This window comes from Prionailurus bengalensis, unplaced genomic scaffold, assembly GCF_016509475.1.
Source record: "Prionailurus bengalensis isolate Pbe53 unplaced genomic scaffold, Fcat_Pben_1.1_paternal_pri Un_scaffold_58, whole genome shotgun sequence".
In the NCBI taxonomy this organism is placed as follows: domain Eukaryota; kingdom Metazoa; phylum Chordata; class Mammalia; order Carnivora; family Felidae; genus Prionailurus; species Prionailurus bengalensis.
The window spans coordinates 319,515-341,640 of NW_025091160.1; the positions used below are offsets into that span (position 1 = coordinate 319,515).

The window sequence follows — 22,126 nt, forward strand, 5'->3', positions numbered from 1 at the left end:
TCTGGAAAAAGCCTAAATGCCCATCAACTGATAAATGGATAAAGAGATGTGGTTTATATATACACTGAAATACTACCTGGCAAGGAGAAAGAGTGAAATCGTGCTATCTCTTGCAATATGGATGGAACTAGAAGGTATTATGCTACATGAAATAAGTCACCGAAAGACAGATATCATATGTTTTTGCTCCTATGTGGAACTTGAGAAATGTAACAGAAGACGGTGGGGGAAGGGAAGGGGAAAAATAGTTACAAACAGAGAAGGAGAGGGGCAAACCTTAGGAGACTCTCGAATGTAGAGAACAAATAGAGGGTTGATGGGGGGCGGTGGGTAAGAAGGGAAAGTGGGTGGTGGGCATTGAGGAGGGCACTTTTTGGGATGAGCCCTGGGTGTTGTCTATAAGTGATGAACCACGGGAATCTACTCCCAAAACCAAGAGCACACTATACACACTGTATATTAGCCAAGTTGACAATAAATTCTATTAAAAAAAATGAAAGCGAGGGGATGGAGAAAAATTTATCACGTTAAAAGAAAAAATAGTGATACTTTTGTTAGACAAAAGAGTCCTTAAAACAAAGACTGTGGGGCACCTGGGTGCCTCAGTCATTTGAGCGACTGACTAGGTCTTGGCTCAGGTCATGATCTTATGCTGGTGGCTTTGAGCCCCATGTTGGGTTCCAGGCTGACAGCATGGAGGCTGCTTGAAATTTTCTCTCCCCCTTTCTATGTCCCTCCCCAACTCTGTCTCCCTCGAAATAAATAAACCAAAAACAAAGACTGTAGCAAGAGCCAAAGAATGCTACTGTACCATAATAAAGGGTACAATCCAATAGGAAGATCTAACAATTGTAAATATTTATGCACCCACCATGAGAGCACTCAAGTACATAAAACAATAACCAACATAAAGGAACTAATTGATAATAAGACAGTAATAGGGTACTTTAACACCCCATTTACATCAACATATCTTAACAAAAAAATCACCAAAAAATACATCTTAACAGAAAATCACCAAAGAAACAATGGCTTTGAGCCATACGAGAAAGACAGATATCATATGTGTTCACTCTTATGTGGATCCTGAGAAACTTAACAGGAATCCATGGGGGAGGGGAAGGAAAAAAAAAGATGTTAGTGTGGAAGAGAGCCAAAGCATAAGACACTCTTAAAAACTGAGAACAAACTGAGGGCTGATGGGGGTGGGAGGGAGTGGAGGGTGGGTGATGGGTATTGAGGAGGGCACCTGTTGAGATGAGCACTGAGTGTTGTATGGAAACCAATTTGACAATAAATTTCATATATTTAATAAAAAAAAAAAAAGAAACAATGGCTTTGAATGACAGAGTGGACCAGATTGGATTTAAGAGATTTTTTTCAGAACGTTCCATCTTAAAACAGAATACACGTTGTTTTCAACTATACATGGACTATTCTCAAGAATGGATAAAAAAAAAAGGCCTTAATTATTAAAAACAATACATGCAGGTTAAATAACGTGGTACTACACTGCAATGGGTTAAGCAAGAGATACAAGAAGAAACTTAAAAAAAATACGTGTATACAAATGGAAATGAAAAAAAAAACAAAAAAAAACAATGGTCTGAAACCTTTGAGATCCTGCAAAAGTGGTCCTAAGAGGGAAGTACATAGCAATATAAGCCTACTTCAAGGGGCAAGAAAAATTTCAAACAACCTAACCTTACACCTAAAGGAGCTAGAAAAAGAACAACAAATGAAGCCTGAAGCCAACAGAAGAAAGCAAGTAATAATGATGAGAGCAGGGGGCCCTTGGGTGGCTTAACTGGTTAAGTGTCTGACTCTCGATTTTGGCTCAGGTCATGATCTCACAGTTGCGAGATCGAGCCCCATGTTAGGCTCTCTGCTGGCAGCATGGAACCTGTCTGGGATTCTCTCTTTCCTTCTCTCTCTCACTCTCTCTCTCTGCCCATCCCCCACTCATGTGTGGTCTTTCTCAAAATAAAATTAAAAAAAGAAATTAAAGCAGAAATGAATGATAGACAAACAAAAAACAGATAATACTAGAACAAATCAATGAAACCTAGAGCTGGTTCTTTGTAAAAATTAATAAAACTGATAAGTTGTTAGCCAGAGTAATCAACAAGAAAATAGAAAAAAACAAAATAAATGAAACCACAAATATGAGACTAGAAATAAGAACCAACACCACAGAAATACAAACATTTATGAGAGAATATTGTGGAAAAATGTATGCCAACAAGTTGGACAACTTAGAAGAATTGAATAAATTCCTGGAAATATATAACTTACCAAAGTAAAACAAGAAGAAATAGAAACTTTGAAAAAAAATCAATAACCAGCAAGGAAACTGAATCAGGAATCAAAAAACTCTCAACAAACACAAGTCTAGGACCAGATGAATTCAGACGTAAATTTTAACATGTAAAGAAGAGCTAATACAAAAAAAAAAAAAATTTAACCTGTCCTTTTCAAATTGTTCCAGAAAAACATAAAAGGAAGGGAAACTTCCAAATTTATTCTATGCCAGCTTTACCGTGATACCAAAACCAGATAAAGACACCACAGAGAGAATTACAGGCCAGCATCTCTGATGAACATGCAAAAATCTTCAACAAAATAAGCAAACTGATTCCAACAATACATTAAAAAATCATTCACCAGGGGCAGAGGCAGCTGGGTGGCTTAGTGAGGTAAGCATCCAATTTCAGCTCAGGTTATGATCTCATGGTCCGTCGGTTTGAGCCCAGTGTCAGGCTCTGTTGACAGCTTGGACCCTGGAGCCTATTTCAGATTCTGTATTTCCCTCTCTCTCTGTCCCTCCCCTGCTTGTGCTCCTTCTCCAAAATAAATAAACATTAAAAAAATCATTCTATCATTCACTGTAACCAAATGGGATTTATCCCTGGTTTGCAGGGGTGGTTCAATATTTGCAAATCAATGAATGTGATACCTCCTATTAATTTTCAAAAAAGCATAAAGTCATATCATTGCAATAGATGCAGAAAAAGAATTTGACAAACTATAACATCCATTCATGATATAAACTTCAACAAAGTAGGCTTAGAGGAACCATACCTCAACATAATAAAGGCCATATATGGAAAATGAGCAGTTAATATGATCCTAGCTGGGGAAAAACTGAGAGAAAAACTTCTTAGATCTTGCTTCTAGTTATCTGCTTCTTCTCATTAGCACCATTGGTTGTTAATAAATTAATCTTAACATTTATTACATCCTACTTTAATGGAGACCAATTTCTCCTATACAAGTTTATGTATCTTATCTCTTTTTTTTAATCCACATTTCAATTTATCGTTTTTGTTTTTTTCTTAACACACTCCCCAAAGGTTAGATTTCTTTTGTTCACAAATCTGTTAGGAAAAGTGTGGCCAGGACAGCTAGTCTCTGCCCCGCTCAGCTTCAGGTGGGGCAACTGAAAGGTTTGGGGTTGGATCCATTTGAAGATTTGTTCACTAACGTCTGGTGGTTGGTGCTGGCTGTTGTCTGGGACTTCAGTTCAGGAGGCAGCAGAAACACTTAAACTGACACACCTAGACTCTCTTTGTGGCCTAGGCTTCCTCACTAGACGGGGAGCTAGATTCCAAGTTAGCAGCCTGAGATACAGAGCAAGGCAGAATCGCGTTTTGTCACCTAGACTTGGAATACACACAGGATCATAGTCACATATTCTGTTCATTAGGAGCAAGTCACTAAGGTTGTTCCATGGTCTTTTTTTTTAGTGGAATTAATATTTAAAACCTATGGACACCTTTAAAAAGCAGTATACTTTACCCACTGGCCACAAATGTTTGTATTCCTCCCACCTGAAAAATACATTCACTCCCCTCCCCCTCCAATACCTCCTGCAAGTCTCAGTTATCATGGCATCAGGTTCAGGGCTTGAGTCCAAGATCTGACCATCTTAATCGGGTGCAGTGGGGATAAGCTGCCTGGGTTATGGTATCTCAAATATAGCCTCTTCAGTGCAAGGGTTCTCAATGTGAGGACTTGAGAATGAAAGAGACAGTGATTTACCACTCACAAATGCAACATTCTAGTCAACTGCTGAGGACTCACCCATTCAGAAAAAGAAGATGGGAAGCACCCTAGTCCACAAGAGTTTTGAAATATAGCCTGATGCATGTTGTCAGTTCTTAAGATAGGACTTAGTCCTAACCACGGGAATACTTTCTCCATGTCTCTTCCCTTTCTTTACTCTTTGAGCTCTTGGTTCCTTCCTTTTCATAAGGAATGACCTGTATTTGCAGCTGTTTTTTCATCCTGCTTCCTCCCTGTGGGACTTGTAAGACCCAAAGGCCTCTTTTCATTTTGCACTATTTGGTCTCTTTTAGTCCAAGGTAGCAAATAGTATGTTTGCTACTATAAATCTCTTACCTTTTTTAGTTTTCTGTAAATATTACTGGATTTCATGCCGTGTTTTAGCAAAGCGACCCTCCCAAGTCCTTTTGAGATAAGCTTTTCGCTTCAGGTTTCCTGTGAAGCTCTTATAGGACAATGCCTTTAAAATTCGTCTACTCTTGGGGCTCCTGTCTGGCTCAGTTGGTAGAGCATGTGACACTTGATCTCTGGGTGCTGAGTTTAAGCCCCATGTCGGGTATGGAACCCACTTAAAAAAAAATCTTATACTCTTAAGATCCTTAAAGAAATTGGAGGCATACCTTAAATCTTTCTGTTTTCCTGGTAGCACCCTGGAGTTTCTCTTAACCCAAAAAGCCATTTCTTTATTTTAGCATTATTTGACAGTTCAACATGTAGAGAGGCTGTAAATGAGAAACAGATACTTGAACCCAGTAAGTCCTGGTTCCTTTCAGTTGCATAGTCTTTCTTTAGTTTCTCTTTCCTATCCGTTTTACTTTCAGGTATTTTGTAGCATGACTTCCCTTTCCTCCAGTGTCATTTTCTTCACTTGCTTAGAAACCCTTGCTGTCAGCCTCTTCACAGGCCATCAGGTTTCCACTAAGAGTCTTGTGGAGGCCCTTTTTGGGTCTCATTCTTACGCTTTTCTACATCTTTCCAGGTTCCACCTACCTCCTGGTTCAAAGGAAGTTTAGTTTTAGGTTTTTTTGAATAGCAGCACACCATTTTTAGTATCAGTATCTGTGGTAGCAATTTACTGCTGCATTATAGGCTACCTCAACACCTGGAAGTTCAAAACAGCATTTATCTTGTTCACCAATCTTTAGGCACAGCAGAGTAGGGCAACTCATTTCTTCTTCTTTTGGCATCAGCTGGCATAACTGGAAGCTGGAGACTAGAATCATCTAAAGGCTTGTTCATGCACGTGTTTGGCTGTTGAGGCTGGCCTTTGGCTAGGACGTTGGCTAGTCTCAGCTGGAGTATCTACATGAAGACTCACTAGGTAGCCTGGGATTCCTCGCCACGTGGTGGCTGCGTTCTAAGGGTGAGCTTCCCTAGAGAAAGAAAGTCAGATGGGAGCTGTATCACATTTTCTAAGCTGGCCTTAAAAATCACAGCAGTTCTGCATATTCTGTTCACTAGAAACCAGTTACTGAAGCCAGCATATATTTAAGGGCAGGGATTTTCACAGAAGTATCAACGAATTTATAAAACCACCACATCCACTCACCTTGTCTTACCAATCATATAGAATGGATGGAAGTCGTTCCCAACTCAGCATCACTGAAACTCCAGCCAGTTTTGTTGTTGTGGTTGTTTTTGTTTAGTATGATCTCTTATTTTCTAGAAAGTAACAAAGGATTACAAGATAACAGTATTGAATTAAATTTTTTTTTAGCCTCAAAAAAGTATGTGGATCATCCAATTAAAGTTTTATACTGGGAGATGTGATTTCTTAACACATCCCAGAGAACCATTTCTCCTGGGAATGCAGTTCAAATTAGCATAAAACATTTGCAGTTCAGAAACAGGCCGTGGCATTAGAAGCCTTACTTATAGATTCATGAATTAGAGTCTTATTTCCAGAGTCTTATCTTGGGACGTATTTTTTGACTTGGGCATACATAAGTCAATACGATATTGCTAAAACTTCTTTAAAAGTTATGGAGTGTTAAGATGGGGGAAGGGCTAAGAGACTTTCTCCTAAGAGGGGACTTATTTTATGAAAGAAAGATATGAAAAAATCATAGAAAAAATAAAAGTATAGAATCAAGTGCAAATGTTGTGTACTAAAGAGAATGATAGCAAAGATCTATTTCAGTAACACCTGATGTCTTTAACGTGTCTCTTGATTTTCTGACTTGTTTAAGGTTCCACATTCTAAGACAGGTAACATTTTATTGCAAATGAGTTTATTTAAAAATTTGAGTGCCTGGCTGGCTCAGTTACTCTTGATCTTGAGATTGTGAGCCTCACACTGGGTGTAGAGATTACTTAAAATCTGAAAAAAAAATGTTCATAGTAGTTTTGAGTTAGACTCTTTTCATTCCCTTCCAAACTATAGTGCTTTATTCATGCAGGCTGATGTCCTTACAACAGAACTGGAAACTACATCTTCAAAATATCTACACCTGGATGCAAAAAATCAAGTTCTTCAAGAGTCATTATCAATGAAAGCTTTCAAAGAAGAATGTGAAAAACTAGAGAGCAACAACAAGAAGTTACAGCAAGAAGTAGTAAAATTGAAACAATTTATGGAAATGAATATGGTACAACGCAGTCAAGTGGAGCAGTATAAACAGGAGATTGAAGAAAGAGCACGACTGGACATAGTAGAAAAATTACACGAAGTCAACCTGTTTTTACAGGTTAATTGATTGATCTGTAATGTGCTTTAACTCATTTTACTGGAAATTACATTTTGGATAGATGTATTGTAGGGGTTTCCTCTACTTGCTTTATGGTAGTTTGTAGATTTCTGGAGGCATTTGTTCCACCCTTTAAAGATTTCAGTTTTCATCATTATTCCTACTAAATCGAGAGGATAAGAAAAAATGATGATTTAAACAACTAGTCTCACTATGAAGAGGAAAAGAAAAATTATGATTTCAAAATTGCACTGTACTTGGATTATTCTTAAGTTTATTGTTGACCTTTAAAATTTTCTCATTGATTCTATTATTTGAATTATCAGATTGCGTGAATACTAATACAGGAATGTTTGAACTTTAATTTTATAAATCATGTTTAATTCAGTTGACATTGATGATAGATATTGTACACTTGAGCTTTTTTTCATTTAAAATTTCTCTCTGAAACATTGACTCAGAACTAAAGGAAACAGGTATAATTAATTATTCAGATTATACCTATTTTGAAACTATCGTGTTAATTTTTTTTTCATTAGGCACAAGCAGCAGCTCGACAAAACTTGGACCAGTTAAGAGAAAATAACCATGCTTCAATGAGAAATCAAATGGAACTTAGAATTAAAGATCTGGAATCTCAGGTCTCTACAATGAAGACTTCTCCAGATTCTACTAAAACAGAGTTGGAAACCTACAGGCAACTCTACCTAGAAGAATTAAAACTTACAACGTCCTTGAGAAACAAGCTGAACAGGTAAGTCAAAACAGAATCATAGACAAGAAATTTAGCTCATTAATTTGCCTCTAAAGCATAATTTCTGTGGAGCCAAGATCATGAGATGAGTAGGAAGTGAAAGCCAACTAGATCGTGTTATTTTGGAAAATGAGGTTTCTAAGTGAACTTACCTTTGAAATGTTAGTCCAGGACAGTTTGCATCCCTCTTCTTTTTTTTCAGTTTTACAGGACCTCTTCCCCCCCCCCACCCCCGCACCCCCCCCCCGTATATTTTCCATTGATCAGATCTGCTAGTCTTTAAGTGCATTGTTCGAAGCTTTCTCATTTAGAAGCGTATTATTATAAAATTGCTTGTCAGAATTACCCTAAATAGAAATGTCGGTGAGTTTCTTTTTGGAAGATTACATCTTTAACCTAAAAGGCCAAGTACTACTACTACTCATCCTGGCAGCTTGGTACATTTATTCTCTTGATTGTGACCTTTGGTATGATTACTAGAGTGGGCCTTGAGAAAAACTATCCTTTATGCTTTTTTCTACTTTACATAAAGGCATCCAGGTGAAATACAGAAAGACTCACACAGGGCTGAAGGGTAGTATAATTCCCAAAGTGGCTAAAAGAGCACCATGGTGGGAGGGAGGCATGTGGAAGACTGAAGACAGAAAGGGCAGATTCTGCCTCCAGTGCCTTGGTAACTGTTATGAGCTAATTGCCTCGGTAGCTGTTTTAGTTCTTTCTGATCACACGTCTGTCATCTACTATCTCCCCTAGAGATTGTTGGTCTCAATGATTCCTCAGTGTCAAATGCTCAGTTTCTTTGAGATAATGAGTGAAATGTACAAGAGTGGTGAAAGCAAACGCTTGAAAATGTCTTTGAGGGATGGTTTAGTTTTACATCTGTAAACAGGTTTACTAAATATAAGTATGTATATATAATGGCATCCTAAAGGATCCTGTCAGTACAGCCATTCCAGAAGACAGCAAGTATTATTTGTTAACCCATGTACATCACTGATAGCCACTTCTCTCCCTTCCCTAACTTGAATTGTTAGTTAGGAATGCCCCTGGAAACACAAGTATTTCTTTAGAACAATTTTAAAAGTATAATTTTAGATACTAGGTGTGCTCCGTCACATGTTCAGTGTTAAAACACTGTTCAATGGCAAATGCTATTTACTATTATGGAAACCTAAAAAAAAAATGTATGTCATTTAGGAATGATTTAGGGAAAAAGAAAATGTATTTGTGTTTTTTAATCTTCACAGGGCTAAGGAGAGACTGTCAGAGAGCAATACAAATTTTCTTGTGGAGAGACAGCAGCACCAAACTTTACTCAGGACCCTTACTATGAGCCCAGGCCTGGAACCACCTTATTGTGGACATTTTGAAAATAATTTAGTGCTCAATGGAAACCTTACTCCAAGAGGAAACTTAGTGATTCCTACCTTAAACCCACGGCCGTCATATGACGACAGGGAGGCTTCCTTGTGGAAGGTTAGTTATATTATCTGTTTAGTTTGGGTTTCAGATATCTGATGTTGTTCTTTTAATTTGGCAAAATTCTGAGTTGTTTAAGTAACTAGCACATACGAGATAAAAGTCAGCATTATATGTGCTAAGAAAGAACTGAGGTAAATTTTATATATATATATATATAATATATATAATATATTCATATAATATTAATATAATTTTAATATAATAAAATATAATATATTATAATATATAATATATAATATTTAATATAATATTAACATTAATATATAATGTTAATTATATAATATTAATATATTAATATATTATATATATATATATATATATATATATATATATTAGTCCCTTGATCTCTCATTTCTAAGAGATACTTATTTTTATTTTGTTTCAGTGAGAGAATGAGTGAGTGCATGCCGGGGAGGGGCAAAAGGAGAGGGAGAAAGAGAATCCCAAGCAGGTTTCATGCTCAGCACAGAGCCGAATGTGGGGCTCAGTCTCAAAACCATGAGATCATGACCTGAGTCAAAATCAAGATTTGGACACTAAAAACAACTGAGCCACCCAGGTGTGCCACAAGAGACACCTAGCATTAACTGTATTCAGTAAATATAACTAAACTTACCCATTTTAAATTTCTTGAAAAGCTTTCATTTAAATTTGATTTTAGAAAGTAAATGTTATTGCCTGGTAACCACGGGTACACTTAGATGCTTAGACTTATTTTCAGTTGGCAGTGGTTCATTAACATTTGAAAGTTTTGCTATAATCCAGTCTGTCCGCCCCTGTATGTCAGTGAATGATCATCCTCCAAACCCTTAACGACATATGAATGTTTACTATTTAAAAGAATCCATGAGGGTGCCTGGGTGGCTCAGTCAGTTCAGCGTCTAACTCTTGATCTCAGCTCAGGTTTTGATCTCAGGGTCATGAGTTCAAGTCCTGCATTGGGCTCTATGCTAAGCATGGAGGCTACTCTAAAAAAAAAGAAAAAAAAAGAATCCATGGTAAGTCCTTTTTATGAATTAAATCAACTTGTAACACTAAAAAGGTTAATTTCTCTTTTAAGTTAAAAGTGGTGCTATTTTCTTACATGAGAATACATCTTTAATTGCTTTCTTATTTATGTCACTCTTTTTTCTTTTTCCTTTTTTTTGACTTATACCACCTTTGTTTCCATTTTTATAAAATATCTTGATGAGTGATTGTAGAGCATTTTACAAATAGCTAAATCAAGCAAATATTTGAATTTTTAAAATGAAGCTTTTATTTCTTCAAATGAGTTCTTTGCCCCTTTGTCTTTTCTTTTTCTGGAACCCCTTGAATGCAAGTATTATTACACTGAATGTTGTCGCACAAGTCCCTTAACCTAGCCTCATTTTTAAAATTCTTTTTTCTTTTTGTTTTTTCACTTGAATGATTTCTACTACCCTGTCTTGCAAATTGTTGATCTGTTCTTCTGCATCTTCTTATCTGCTGTTGATTCCCTCTAGTGTATTTGTCATTTCTGTTATTGTATCCTTCAGCTCTGGTTGGTTCTTTTTTATATTTTCTATCTCCTTCTGATGTTATCACTGGATCCATTCTTTCTTCTCCCGAGTTCACTGAGCATCTTTATGACCGTTACCTTGAACTCTTTATGAGGTACATTACTTATCTCTGTTTCACTTAGTTTTTTTTTTTCTTAGGTTTTGTCATGTTCTTTCATTTGGAATGTACTCCTCTGTGTCCTCAGTTTGTCTGGCTTTCTATGTTTGTTCCTAAAATGGTTCCTTTCAACTTTTTCTCTCTTTCGAGCGAGCGATGCTTTTGAACAATGTACATTAATTATGAAGTCAAGGAAGAAGAGAATGTTTCTGTAAGTGCTGTCTAGTCATTTTTCTCGGTGGAGCTGTGACAGGTGACACTGGGTAGGCAGCAAGTAACCCTGCTCTTCTCTTTCTAAATTCAGAACACAGGAGACAGGGAGTTGGAGAGAAACTTAGTAGCTTTATTACTAATAAACACTAACAAACTGGAGGATATGATTTAGGTTATGTTAGCCACTTTGGGATTCCTCCCAAATTGGGCACTTCCCCACACAGTTGTAAATTGAGGAAACAGATGCTTGACCCCCACCCCGGGGGCTGGGTGCTTACCACAGAGCTGAGAGCAGACCCAAATTCATGTTACTGTGGGCAGGCACATCTTTTCAAAGAGGAGATCCAGAAACACAGAAGCATTGCTTAGCTCCTTCTCCCAAATTCACCTGTTAGGTAAGTCTCCCTTCCCCTCGGGAGGGAGACAGAGATAAGTCCACATGTGAGAAGTGAAGGTTCACCTATAATTTCCGACTGGATTTAAATTATAAATAAAGTGAAGTGTGTCTTTTGTACATACAACGAATGATGAGAGGTTAGACAGAAGCATGCTAGAAGGGAAAGAGAAATCTGTGTTGGGTTTTAAATTTTGCTATAAATAACCACACCATGGGTTCACTCATTTGTTGATTGATTTTGATAAAACAAATTTTCTTTGGAAGGAATAAATAATGCTTTCAGGAAGAATTTCCTCAGTTTCAGCTTGCTTGCTTCACCTAAAGATCTTCTCTTTCAAGTTCTCTGTCCTGTGGCTTAAAAAAGTTGTGCTTGGGGTGCCTGGGTGCCTCAGTCGGTTAAACGGCCGACTTTGGCTCAGGTCATGATCTTGCGGTCCGTGAGTTTGAGCCCCGCATCGGGCTCGGTGCTGACAGCTCAGAGCCTGGAGCCTGTTTCAGATTCTGTGTCTCCCTCTCTCTGACCCTCCCCCGTTCATGCTCTTTCTCTGTCTCAAAAATAAATAAACATTAAAAAAAATTTAAAAAAAAAATTAAAAAGTTGTGCTTAAAAATTGACGGCTACTAAAAGGAGTTAACATAATTTCTGTTCCTTTATTTTCATTCATGACTTTAAAATTTGTAATTTAGAGAGCTACTATTGTGTGCCTCATACCTAAGCATTACTGAGCCACATGGCAAAGTTTTATGTATTCATTTTCTCTGAATTATACTTAAAATACACGTATTTTTCCTGACTATGAGGAAGTAACTGGCATAGAACTGTAGGCTTGGTAAGACCACAAGTGTATTCCTGGTCTGCATCTAGTTGGTTTCATGATCTCAGGCAAGGTACACTCTCTCTGAGCCCTTTTTGTCTATTACGCAAAATTCGGGATTTTGACTAAATTAGTGACATTTATATCTTCAAAATAATTTTTTTTCAAACAATAGAACGTAGTTTTTTTTTTTTTGCATTAAACTGTATTGTGTAAAACAGAGAGAAGTAGAGCTGTCTAACTAAAGGAGAGATGGAGACTACGCCTGTGACTTCCTTGTCCCTCAATCCTGCAGTGTCCCCAACCGAACCTTAGATTTCTATGGGCCATATTTGTATGTTAACAGTTAATGGGAAAATCCTTCTAATTAAAAATCCTTTAAAAATGTTCTTTGAATTAAAATTTGCTGAGATATAGTTATTCTGTGTATAATTTTCTCACCCTCTTATATTTCTGATCAATGGAAAGGCATACACAAAAGTACACATGTGTTCTTATTCATGGACTTGAAAGCTATTTTCACTATCGAAACACAGTTTTTACCTAGATATAAACATAAAGGTCACAGAGGTAAATATTTAGGAAAAGAGCTTTTGGGGAAAAGATGCAACATTACCTTGGTAGCTCCTTAAGTCACGTCATATAAAAAACGTGGTTTATATCTTATATCGTATTTATTAATGGTAATATAAAATTGTTTGAATACAGCCTTCCCCCATCATCTGGTATTGAGTAATTAGTTTTATAAGTCTGGTATAGTCATGTTGTCCCATTCATTTTATAAGGCCTGAATATAATGCTATTGTCAAAAAAGTGTTATGGTTCCTCAAAAACTTAAAAATAGATATTCATTAATTCCACTGCTGCGTATTTACCCAAAGAAAATGAAAACACTAATTTGAAAAGCTGTATGCATCCCTATGTTTATGGAAATATTGTTTGCGATAACCAAAATAGGGAAGCAAACTAAGTGTCCATGGAGAGATGAACGGATAAAGACAATGTGTAATATGTATACAATGAAATATAGCTCAGCTATCAAAAAGAATGAGATCTTGCCATTTGTGACAACATTGATAGACGTAGAGGGTATTATGCGAGGTGAAATAAATCGCAGAAAGACAAATAAATAACATCTGATTTCACTTACATGTGGAATATAAAAAAAACAAAACAAGTGAACAAACAGAATCATAACTACAGAGGACAAATTGGTGGTTGCTAGAGGTGCGGTGGGTAGAGAGGTATGGGCAAAATAGATGAAGGGGAGTAAGAGGTACAAATTCCAGTTGTAAAGTAAATAAGTCACAGGAATGAAGAATACAGCATATGGAATGTCGTCAATAATATTGTATTAATGTTGTATGGTGACAGAGGGTAACTACATGTACGGTAGCAAGCATAGCATAGTGTATCCCATTGTCCAATCTGAATTTGTATACTGAAAAACTAGTGTAACATTGTATGCCAACTATACTTCAATTAAAAAAAAGGTATTAGGGAAAACAGTCTCTGAAAATATTGGGAAGCATGTCAGCCAAAACATTTGTCCTCACACCTAAATTTGTAAAGACATTGGAATCCTTATCACCACAGTGTTGATTATGTCCTGTACACTACTTTGGAGCTCGTTTGGGGCATTCAGGGAGAGGCTACCTTGTCTAAGAAAGATCTAAATAAGTACATTCTAGACAGGAACAGTTGTAATATACAGTTGACCTTTGACCAACATGGTTTTGAACTGTGTGGGTCTACTTTACTTACACATGGATTATTTTTGGATACTCTACAGTACTCTAAGTGTATTTCCTCTTCCTTCCGTTTTTCTCAATGTCATTTTTTGCCCTAGCTTATTCTACTGTACAAAACATGTATGAATCGACTGTTTATTTTACCGGTAAGGCTTACGGTCAAGAGTAGACTATTAGTAATTAAGTTTTGGGGGGATGAAAAATTATATACAGGTTTTTGACTGTACCCCACCCCTGCGTTATTCATGGGTCACCTGTAGTTGGAAATATTCATACACATTTCATAAGTGGATAACCATAACTTTAATAAGTCAAGTGTTTCAAAACTTGGTCCTAATTTGGAGAAAGGAAACAAAGTTACAATTGAAAATTGTATATTGTTTTCCTTATCGCTAATGGAGAAAGTTATAAATCAGAAGCTAAGTTTGGAAACTGTTGGAACCCCCTATTTTTCCTTTCTTCAAAGAGATTTTCTGAAATCTTTGTGTGGATATGAAAGGAAATAAGTGTTTTAGTCATAATACAGATGGCAAAACATTTTTACTCAATTTTTGCCAGTAGAATTTCCACATGACAGTAAGACAGTCCCACTCTCTTCATTTTATATGTATTTAAGAGTCAGTCCTGAAAAATTAACAGCAAAAAGCATTCCTTCAAATTTTGTTTTTCTACAAGTGAAAAAATGGAAAGCCCACTTTAAGGAACAACTTATTAAGGTAAAAAACTGATTAAACTTTCATAAATGGCAGTATTTCTAATCATTTCCAGGTAATAATTCAGCATACAATATGATTCTTGTTTAAACTTTTTTGTCCCAGTAAGATCCAACATCACGTTTCAGAGATTATACATGTTCAATAGATCAATATTAATTGTGCTTTTTATCAGACTCACATAAATAGCATAATATATATATATAATGTACACATATTATATATTAATATAATACACTAAATATATTATATATATAACATACACATATTATATATACGTATACACACACACGTATATATGTATATATATGTATACATATATACGTGTGTGTGTGTGTGTGTGTGCGTGTATGTATGTATCTGTTCTCCGTTATCTAAAACTAAAATAAAATAGGTAGGAATTTCTTTTATTCATGTGATAGTTTTTCTGTTTAAGCAATCCCTAACTTTGGTTTCATCTCTACAAGTATTATTTCAAGACCACATGTCCTAAGCTATATATAATCCCTACCATGTCTTTTGTTTACCTTACACATTCTAAATAATATTTGGCTTATTTCAGATGCGGCAGGAGTTGGAGGAAAGAATAACCAGAGCACTAGAAGAAGGTATGTTGCCAAAATGTATGAAGTTAGATATCATTGATTTCTGAAACAAACTATAAATAGTAAATGGCATCCCTTTCCATTGTTTGGATAATAGATACTACATTCACAATTTTTTGTACATCTCTAATAAAAAATGTAAAAGCATGAGCATAATGAAGAACACACTTCTTCCTCATTTAGTCCTCATGTGTCATAGCTCTTTTAAAATCTCCCACAAGTCTAGGGGCAAGCAGGTGGTTCAGTCGGTTGGGCGACTGATTTCAGCTCAGGTGGGTTCAGGCCCCACAGAGGGCTCTGTGCTGAAAGCTCGGAGCCTGGAGCCTGCTTCAGATTCTGTGTCTCCCTCTCTCTGTGCCCCTGCCCGCTTGTGGTTTGCCTCTCTCTCAAAAATAAATTAACGTGAAAGAAGTTTTTTCAATCTCCCTAAGTCTATATATCTGTTATTATTTCTGGCGACAATCTTCCTTCACTGGTGCCATCCCTATGGAACTGTCAACCTGCACAAGTCTCAGAAAAGGTGTGCTTTATCAAATTGTTGTTTCTGCTAGTGATAGAAGACCCAAAATGCCAAAGTCGTCTTAGTAATGCTTGGTTAAGTAATTAGAGGTCATATAGCTGTCATTGACAGGTAATGGGTTTCAATCATCACTCATTGATTTTGTCATTGCTTTTGCCCTTGGGTAAAACTTCAAGTTCCTTAGCATGGAATGAAAACACCCAAATCAGTTTGCTTCTTGCCAGATCATTCAGCCTTGTCTCTCACTCTTTGCCCTACTCTGCTGCTTTGCTCTAGCACCTTGTCAAACTAAACTACCCATAATTGCACGAGTGTTCTTCCTCACTTCTAGCTCTTTGTATGTGCTTCTTCCCTCTACCTAGCATACTTTTTCCTTGTCCTTCAGGTATCAGCTGACATATCACCTTCACCAAAGAACAGACAATATTGACACAAAACTGGGATGTCCCTTCCATATGTTCCAGTAGTGCTGTGTTTTATACCTGTCACTTACATCTGTATACTTGGCTCTGTTTGGAAATGCCTGTTTGATGTTTCCGTTTATAGTTTATGATTGTTCAGGGTGGACTGTGTCCTCATCTTGTAATTTCACCTTGTAATGAAGAAACCAGAAACTCTGACATTTATCCACAATAGCAATTAGTTCAGTGTGCAACCCTGAGCAAAATATATTTAATACTAACCTTGGGTTTCATATTGCAGTTGTACGTAGGTATTTTTCATTTTTCTTAACCCTCATAAAGGCCACAACTTTGTTTTTTTCTTTTTCTTTTCTTTTCTTTTTCTTTTCTTTTCTTTTCTTTTCTTCTTCTTTTTTTTTTCATCAGTTGTAGTGAAAATTATTTTGGAGAAAGAAGATAATTCTTTCTTTTCCTTTTCAGATGCTACCAAATTTGAATGAGGATCCTGTAGAAATCCTTTAGTATCTACTGATGATTCAATTCTAAATCAAGATCCAGTATGGAAAGCGTCACGAGAATATGTACAGATTTTGAACAGAAATTATATGATTTGAATAATAAATAGAAAAAATTTACTGGATTCTTACCAAACATGTTCATTGTTTCCCAATTGAACACACTACTATGGCAAAGTCTTGATTAAAGGAAAATGTTTTTGTATCATATGTGTGTAATGAAAATCTTTATAATATTTTAAACTATGTTTTTTGGAAACTCATTAACTTTTAAGCACATTTTGTACGTGGAAACCAGCACTAGAGGGTTTTACATACATCAGACTGCTCCACTAACAGCGGTTTGAACAGCACCCAAACAACCAAGTTGTCATTAACACTTCAGTAGTGTTCATGGATGGCTTTTTGTATTTTCCAATTTTTATGACTATATGTGGGCCTAAAGATTTAGACATTATTTAGATGTATTCCTGCTATGGCTATTGCCAATGTTTATACGTATTACAATTTTTTTAGAGTGCCATAGAACCTATCTATAATTTTAATTGTAAACACTGATTTGTAGCTCTTTCCACATGGAGAAATAAGATTTGCCTAAGGCTTTTCACTTTTTAATTAATTAATTAATTAATTTTCGAATTGCTTTTTAGAAACAAAGTTAGAGAAAAGAAAAATTAGAGAGGAAAAAGAAAAAGAACTCCCCCCCCCCGCCCCAGAGCCATTTGCTAATGGGATGCCTGATTCCTGTAGCATTTAAATCCTACAAGTCAGTACATTCCACATAACTACCATACAACCTTCACAATAAGAACATGAACTCTAATACACTCGACTCTTAAACAATGGTGTTAAGGGCTCTGACCCCGCCCCCCACAGTCAAAAAGCCATGAACAACTTTTGACCCCCAAAGACTTAACCACTACTACTACCAATAATCTTTTGTGTATATATATATATATATATATCATACTCTATTCTTAAAATAAAGTAAGCTACAGAAAAAAATACCATGAAGAAAATTATGAAAGAAATTACATTTCCAGTACTGAAAAAAAAAATCTGTGTGTAGTCAGTGCACCCATTAAAACTCTTTTGTTCAAATGTTCAGTATAATTCTATCATTTATTCCTCATAATTCTTTTTACGTTTGGTCACTTATCTGTAGTATACGTTATACCACGGAAGGTCCTGTTCAGAGCCATGTATTGAATTCAGTTGTATGTCTTAGTCTCTTTCACTCTAGAACAGTTCCTTTGTTTTTCCTTGACTTTCAAGACTTTTAACCTTTTGACGACTAAATTCCAGTAACGTGGAATGTCTTTCATTGTGGATTTTTCTTAGGTTTCCTTATGGTAAAATTCAGACCATACCTGTTGAGCAAGAGTATCACTACAACCTACTCTTCGCATCCTATCATGTGACCTACAATTTTGAATTGTCCCCATACTGATGATGTTAATGTTGGCCACCGGAGGTAGTATCTGCCAGGTTTCTCGCCTGGAATGTTAACTTTCCACTTTCCAATTATTATTTTATGGGGAAGTACTTTGAGACATGTAAAATATCTCCTTTCTCAGACACCCTGTGCCAGGCCACCTCTTCTGCAGATGATTTGCCCCCCTGCAGGTTCTGAAAACCCATGCTGGGCTATTCTTCCCCTGTGCAGATGCCTCCCTACCCTGTTCAGTCTGTGATACTTCATTATTCTATACCATTCACCTTTCGGGGATGCTCTCACTTGAGCTCCAACACTGTGCAGGGTGACTGTCCTACACGTAATGCCTTCCCCATTCTAAGCTCCAACACCTCACTCTGGACCCCCACAACTCCATGCCTCTGTTTCTAGGACTGGGAACTAAAATATCGGGGATGATAAAGAGGAAAGGAAGGAAGGGCTCTACAGGTCTTTTATAATCAACTTGGCAAGCTCTCCAAAGCCGTTTCTCATTGGAATTGCATCGAATCGGCCAACAGTTTGTAAGGAAAGAAATTTCTTATACTGATTTTTCCAAAGAACTAGTCTTTTAATTATCTAAGCTTATTCCCCACAATATATTGTTTCTTACTCGAGTGTTTTGTCTGCAGATTCTTTTGGATTTGGTACATGCAGTGACATATAATCTATAAATAGTGGCATTTTTTTCCCAATTCCTAGACCTTTCATTTTTTTTTTCTTTCCTACTACAAGAATGACGTTGAGTAAATGTGAGGATAGTGAGCGTTCATGTCTTCTTGAAATTGCAACATGTAAAAGTAGTTTTCTGTAACTATGTAGATAGTGGGGTTTTTAAAAGTGGATGTCTTTTATTAGTCTCTTAGTTTGCTCTTGCCGTTTACAACAGATCACCATCAACACAGTGTCTTAAAGCCCCACGCATTGATCTCACATTTTTATGGGTCAGAAGCTAAGCAATGGCTTAGCTGAGTCCTTTGTTCAGGTTCTCACAAGGCTGTAGCCAAGGTGTCCCCTAGACTGTGCTTCCCCATTTGGGCACTTCAACGGGGAAGAATCTGCTTCCAAGCCCATTGAGTTTGTTTTTAAGAGAATTTCCTTGTGACTGTATGACTGGACTCATTTCCACAGCCCTTTGCTAATTGGCTAGTTGGAGGCTTGGGTCCTAAGCGTTCCCAGACACTTGTCTTAGTGCTTTTGGGCTGCTCTAACAAAATACCATAGGCTTATAAAAAGAAAGTTTTATTTTTCACCCTTCTGGAGGCTGGGAAGTCCAAAATGAAGGCACTGGCAGATTCAGTGTACAGCAACGGCCTGCTTCCTGGTTCATGGACGCTGGTCTTCCTGCTTGGTGCAGGGCCAAGGAAGCTCTCACAGCCCTCCTTTGTAAGGGCACTAATCCCATTCATGAGGGCTCCACCTTCGTGACTTCATTTCCCAAATCCCCCACTTCTAAATACTATCACGTTGAACATTAAGAGTTAACACATGAATTTGGGTGAGTGGGGACACAAATATTCAGCCTAGAGCAAGGCTGTTCCTTGTTCTTGGCCACGTAGACTTCCTCAATACGGCCGCCTAGTTTAGGAGGCCAGCAAGGAGAATGTCACTTCAGAGAAGGCTCAGTCCCCCTTGAAGTGTATTCACATGATTAGATCAGGTTTGCCTAGCATGATCCTCTTTTGATTGACTCTGAATTAACTGAATAATGTCTGCAACATTCCTTTACATGTGCCATATTCTAAAAGCTAGAGTCAAGTCACAGATCTTAACATAATTATAAAGAAAAGGTGACAATACTCAAGGGCAGATATTATGGGGTCACTTAGGGTCTTTCTGCTACAAGTATATTAAGGAAGTTCCCTTATAATACTAGTTTTCTAAGTTCTGTCATGAATGAATATTGAATGTGAAAAGATGTTTATTTCACATCTATTGAGATAATTTTTTTTCAACGTTTATTTATTTTTGGGACAGAGAGAGACAGAGCATGAACGGGGGAGGGGCAGAGAGAGAGGGAGACACAGAATCGGAAACAGGCTCCAGGCTCTGAGCCATCAGCCCAGAGCCCGATGCGGGGCTCGAACTCACGGACCGCGAGATAGTGACCTGGCTGAAGTCGGACGCTTAACCGACTGTGCCACCCAGGCGCCCCTATTGAGATAATTTTTTTAACTGTTTATTTTTGAGAGAGACCAAGCAAGTCAGCAGGGGAGGGTCAGAGAGAGAGGGAGACAGGATCTGAAGCAAACTCTGCGCTGACAGTGGCGAGCCCAATGAGAACCCCACATGGTGCTTAAACACACATACTGTGAGATCATGACCTGAGCTTAAGTTGGATGCTTAACCGACTGAGCTACCCAGGTACCCTGAGATAAGTTTTTAAAATATTTGTGAATGGGGGGTGGGGCCAAGATGGCGGAAGAGCATGGACGTTTTGTGTGTGTCTCTCATCCATGAAATACAGCCAGGCCAACATGAAACCATCCTACACACCTAGAACACTGATCGGAGGAGTAACACAACAATCTGCACAACCTGAACCACAGAATTCAGCAGAAATTTACTCCAAAAGAAAGAGCATGAAGAAACGACAGCCAGGGATTTCACCAACACAGATACAAGCAAGATGTCTGAACCAGAATTTAAAATCACAATAATAAGAATATTAGCTGGGGTCGAAAATAGATTAGAATCCCTTTCTGCAGAGATAAAAGAAGTAAAAAGTAGCCAGAATGAAATTAAAGATACTATAACTGAGCTGCAATCACGGATGGATGCAGTGGCAGCAAGGATGGACAAGGCAGAACAGAGAATCCGCGATATAGAGGACAAACTTATAGAGAATAACGAAGCAGAAAAAAAAGAGGGAGATTAAGGCAAAAGAGCACGACTTAAGCATTAGAGAAACCAGTGACTCATTAAAAAGGAACAACAGCAGAATCATAGGGGCCCCAGAAGTGGAAGAGAGAGATATAGGTGTATTAGGGTTATGTGAGCAAATCATAGCGGAAAACATTTACGAATCCTGGGAAAGACACAGAGATCAAAATCCAGGAAGCACAGAGGACCCCCCCATTAGATTCAGCAAAAACCGACCATCAACAAGGCATATCATCGTCAAATTCACAAAGTACTCAGGCAAGGAGAGAATCATGAAAGCAGGAAGGGAAAAAAAAAAAAAGTTCCCTGACCTAAAAGGGAAGAGAGATCAGGTTTGCAGCAGACCTATCCACAGAAACTTGACAGGCCAAAAGCAGTGGCGGGATATATTCAGTGTGCTGAATCAGAAAAATATGCAGAGGCGCCTGGGTGGCTCAGTTGGTTAGGCGTCCGATTTTGGCTCTCGTCATGATATTGCGGTATGTGAGAGCCCCATGCCGGGCTCTGACAGCTCAGAACCTGGAGCCTGCTTCAGATTCAGTGTCTCCCTCTCTCTCTGCCCCTCCTCTGCTCATGCTCTGTCTCACTGTCTCTGTCTCTCTCTCTCTGTCAAAAATAAATAAACATTAAATAAATAAAATAAAAAAATAAATGCAGCCAAGAATTCTTTATCCAGCAAGGCTGTCACTCAAATTCGGAGACAGAAAAAGTTTCCCAGACAAACAAAAATTAAAGGAATTTGTGACCACTACACCAGCCCTGCAAGAAATTTTAAGGGGGACTTTCTAAGGGAAGAAAAGTTGAACAAATATATATATACATACACACATATATACATATACATATATATATATACCAAAAGCAACAAAGATTAGAAAGCAGAGATCACCACCAGAAACTCCAAGTGTACAAGCATCATAATGGCAATAAATTCATATCTTTCAGTACTCACTCTACATGTCAGTGGCCTCAATGCTCCAATCAAAAGGCATAGGGTAACAGAATGGATAAGAAAACAAGGTCCATCTATATGCTGTTTACAGGAGACCTAGTTTAGACCTAAAGACACCTTCAGATTGAAAATAAGGGGATGGAGAACCATCTATCATGCTAATGGTCAACCAAAGAAAGGTAGAATAGCCATACTTATATCAGACAATCTAGACTTTAAAATAAAGACTGCATCAAGGGATGCAGAAGGGCATTATGTCATAATCCAGGTGTCTATCCACCA

The 22,126-nt window shown here is 37.4% G+C and overlaps 1 protein-coding gene and 1 long non-coding RNA gene across 2 annotated transcripts in view; one reads left to right on the plus strand and one right to left on the minus strand.

Annotated features, from left to right (window-relative positions):
• The window catches only part of LOC122478401 (ankyrin repeat domain-containing protein 26-like), a 48,053-nt gene extending 31,289 nt beyond the window's left edge, over nt 1–16,764 (plus strand). Inside the window, exons 13-17 of the mRNA XM_043572039.1 lie at nt 6,465–6,752; nt 7,292–7,506; nt 8,754–8,982; nt 15,078–15,123; nt 16,522–16,764. Coding sequence (XP_043427974.1) covers nt 6,465–6,752; nt 7,292–7,506; nt 8,754–8,982; nt 15,078–15,123; nt 16,522–16,541 — 798 coding nt within the window. The 3' untranslated portion in view covers nt 16,542–16,764. The remainder of the gene's footprint in view (nt 1–6,464; nt 6,753–7,291; nt 7,507–8,753; nt 8,983–15,077; nt 15,124–16,521) is intronic.
• On the minus strand, nt 3,747–6,313 carry LOC122478399. The gene is made up of 2 exons (XR_006295992.1): nt 5,615–6,313; nt 3,747–5,438 (listed from the first exon to the last, which is right to left on the minus strand). It is a non-coding gene; the product is annotated as an uncharacterized LOC122478399 (long non-coding RNA).
• Nucleotides 16,765–22,126: the final 5,362 nt, after the last annotated feature.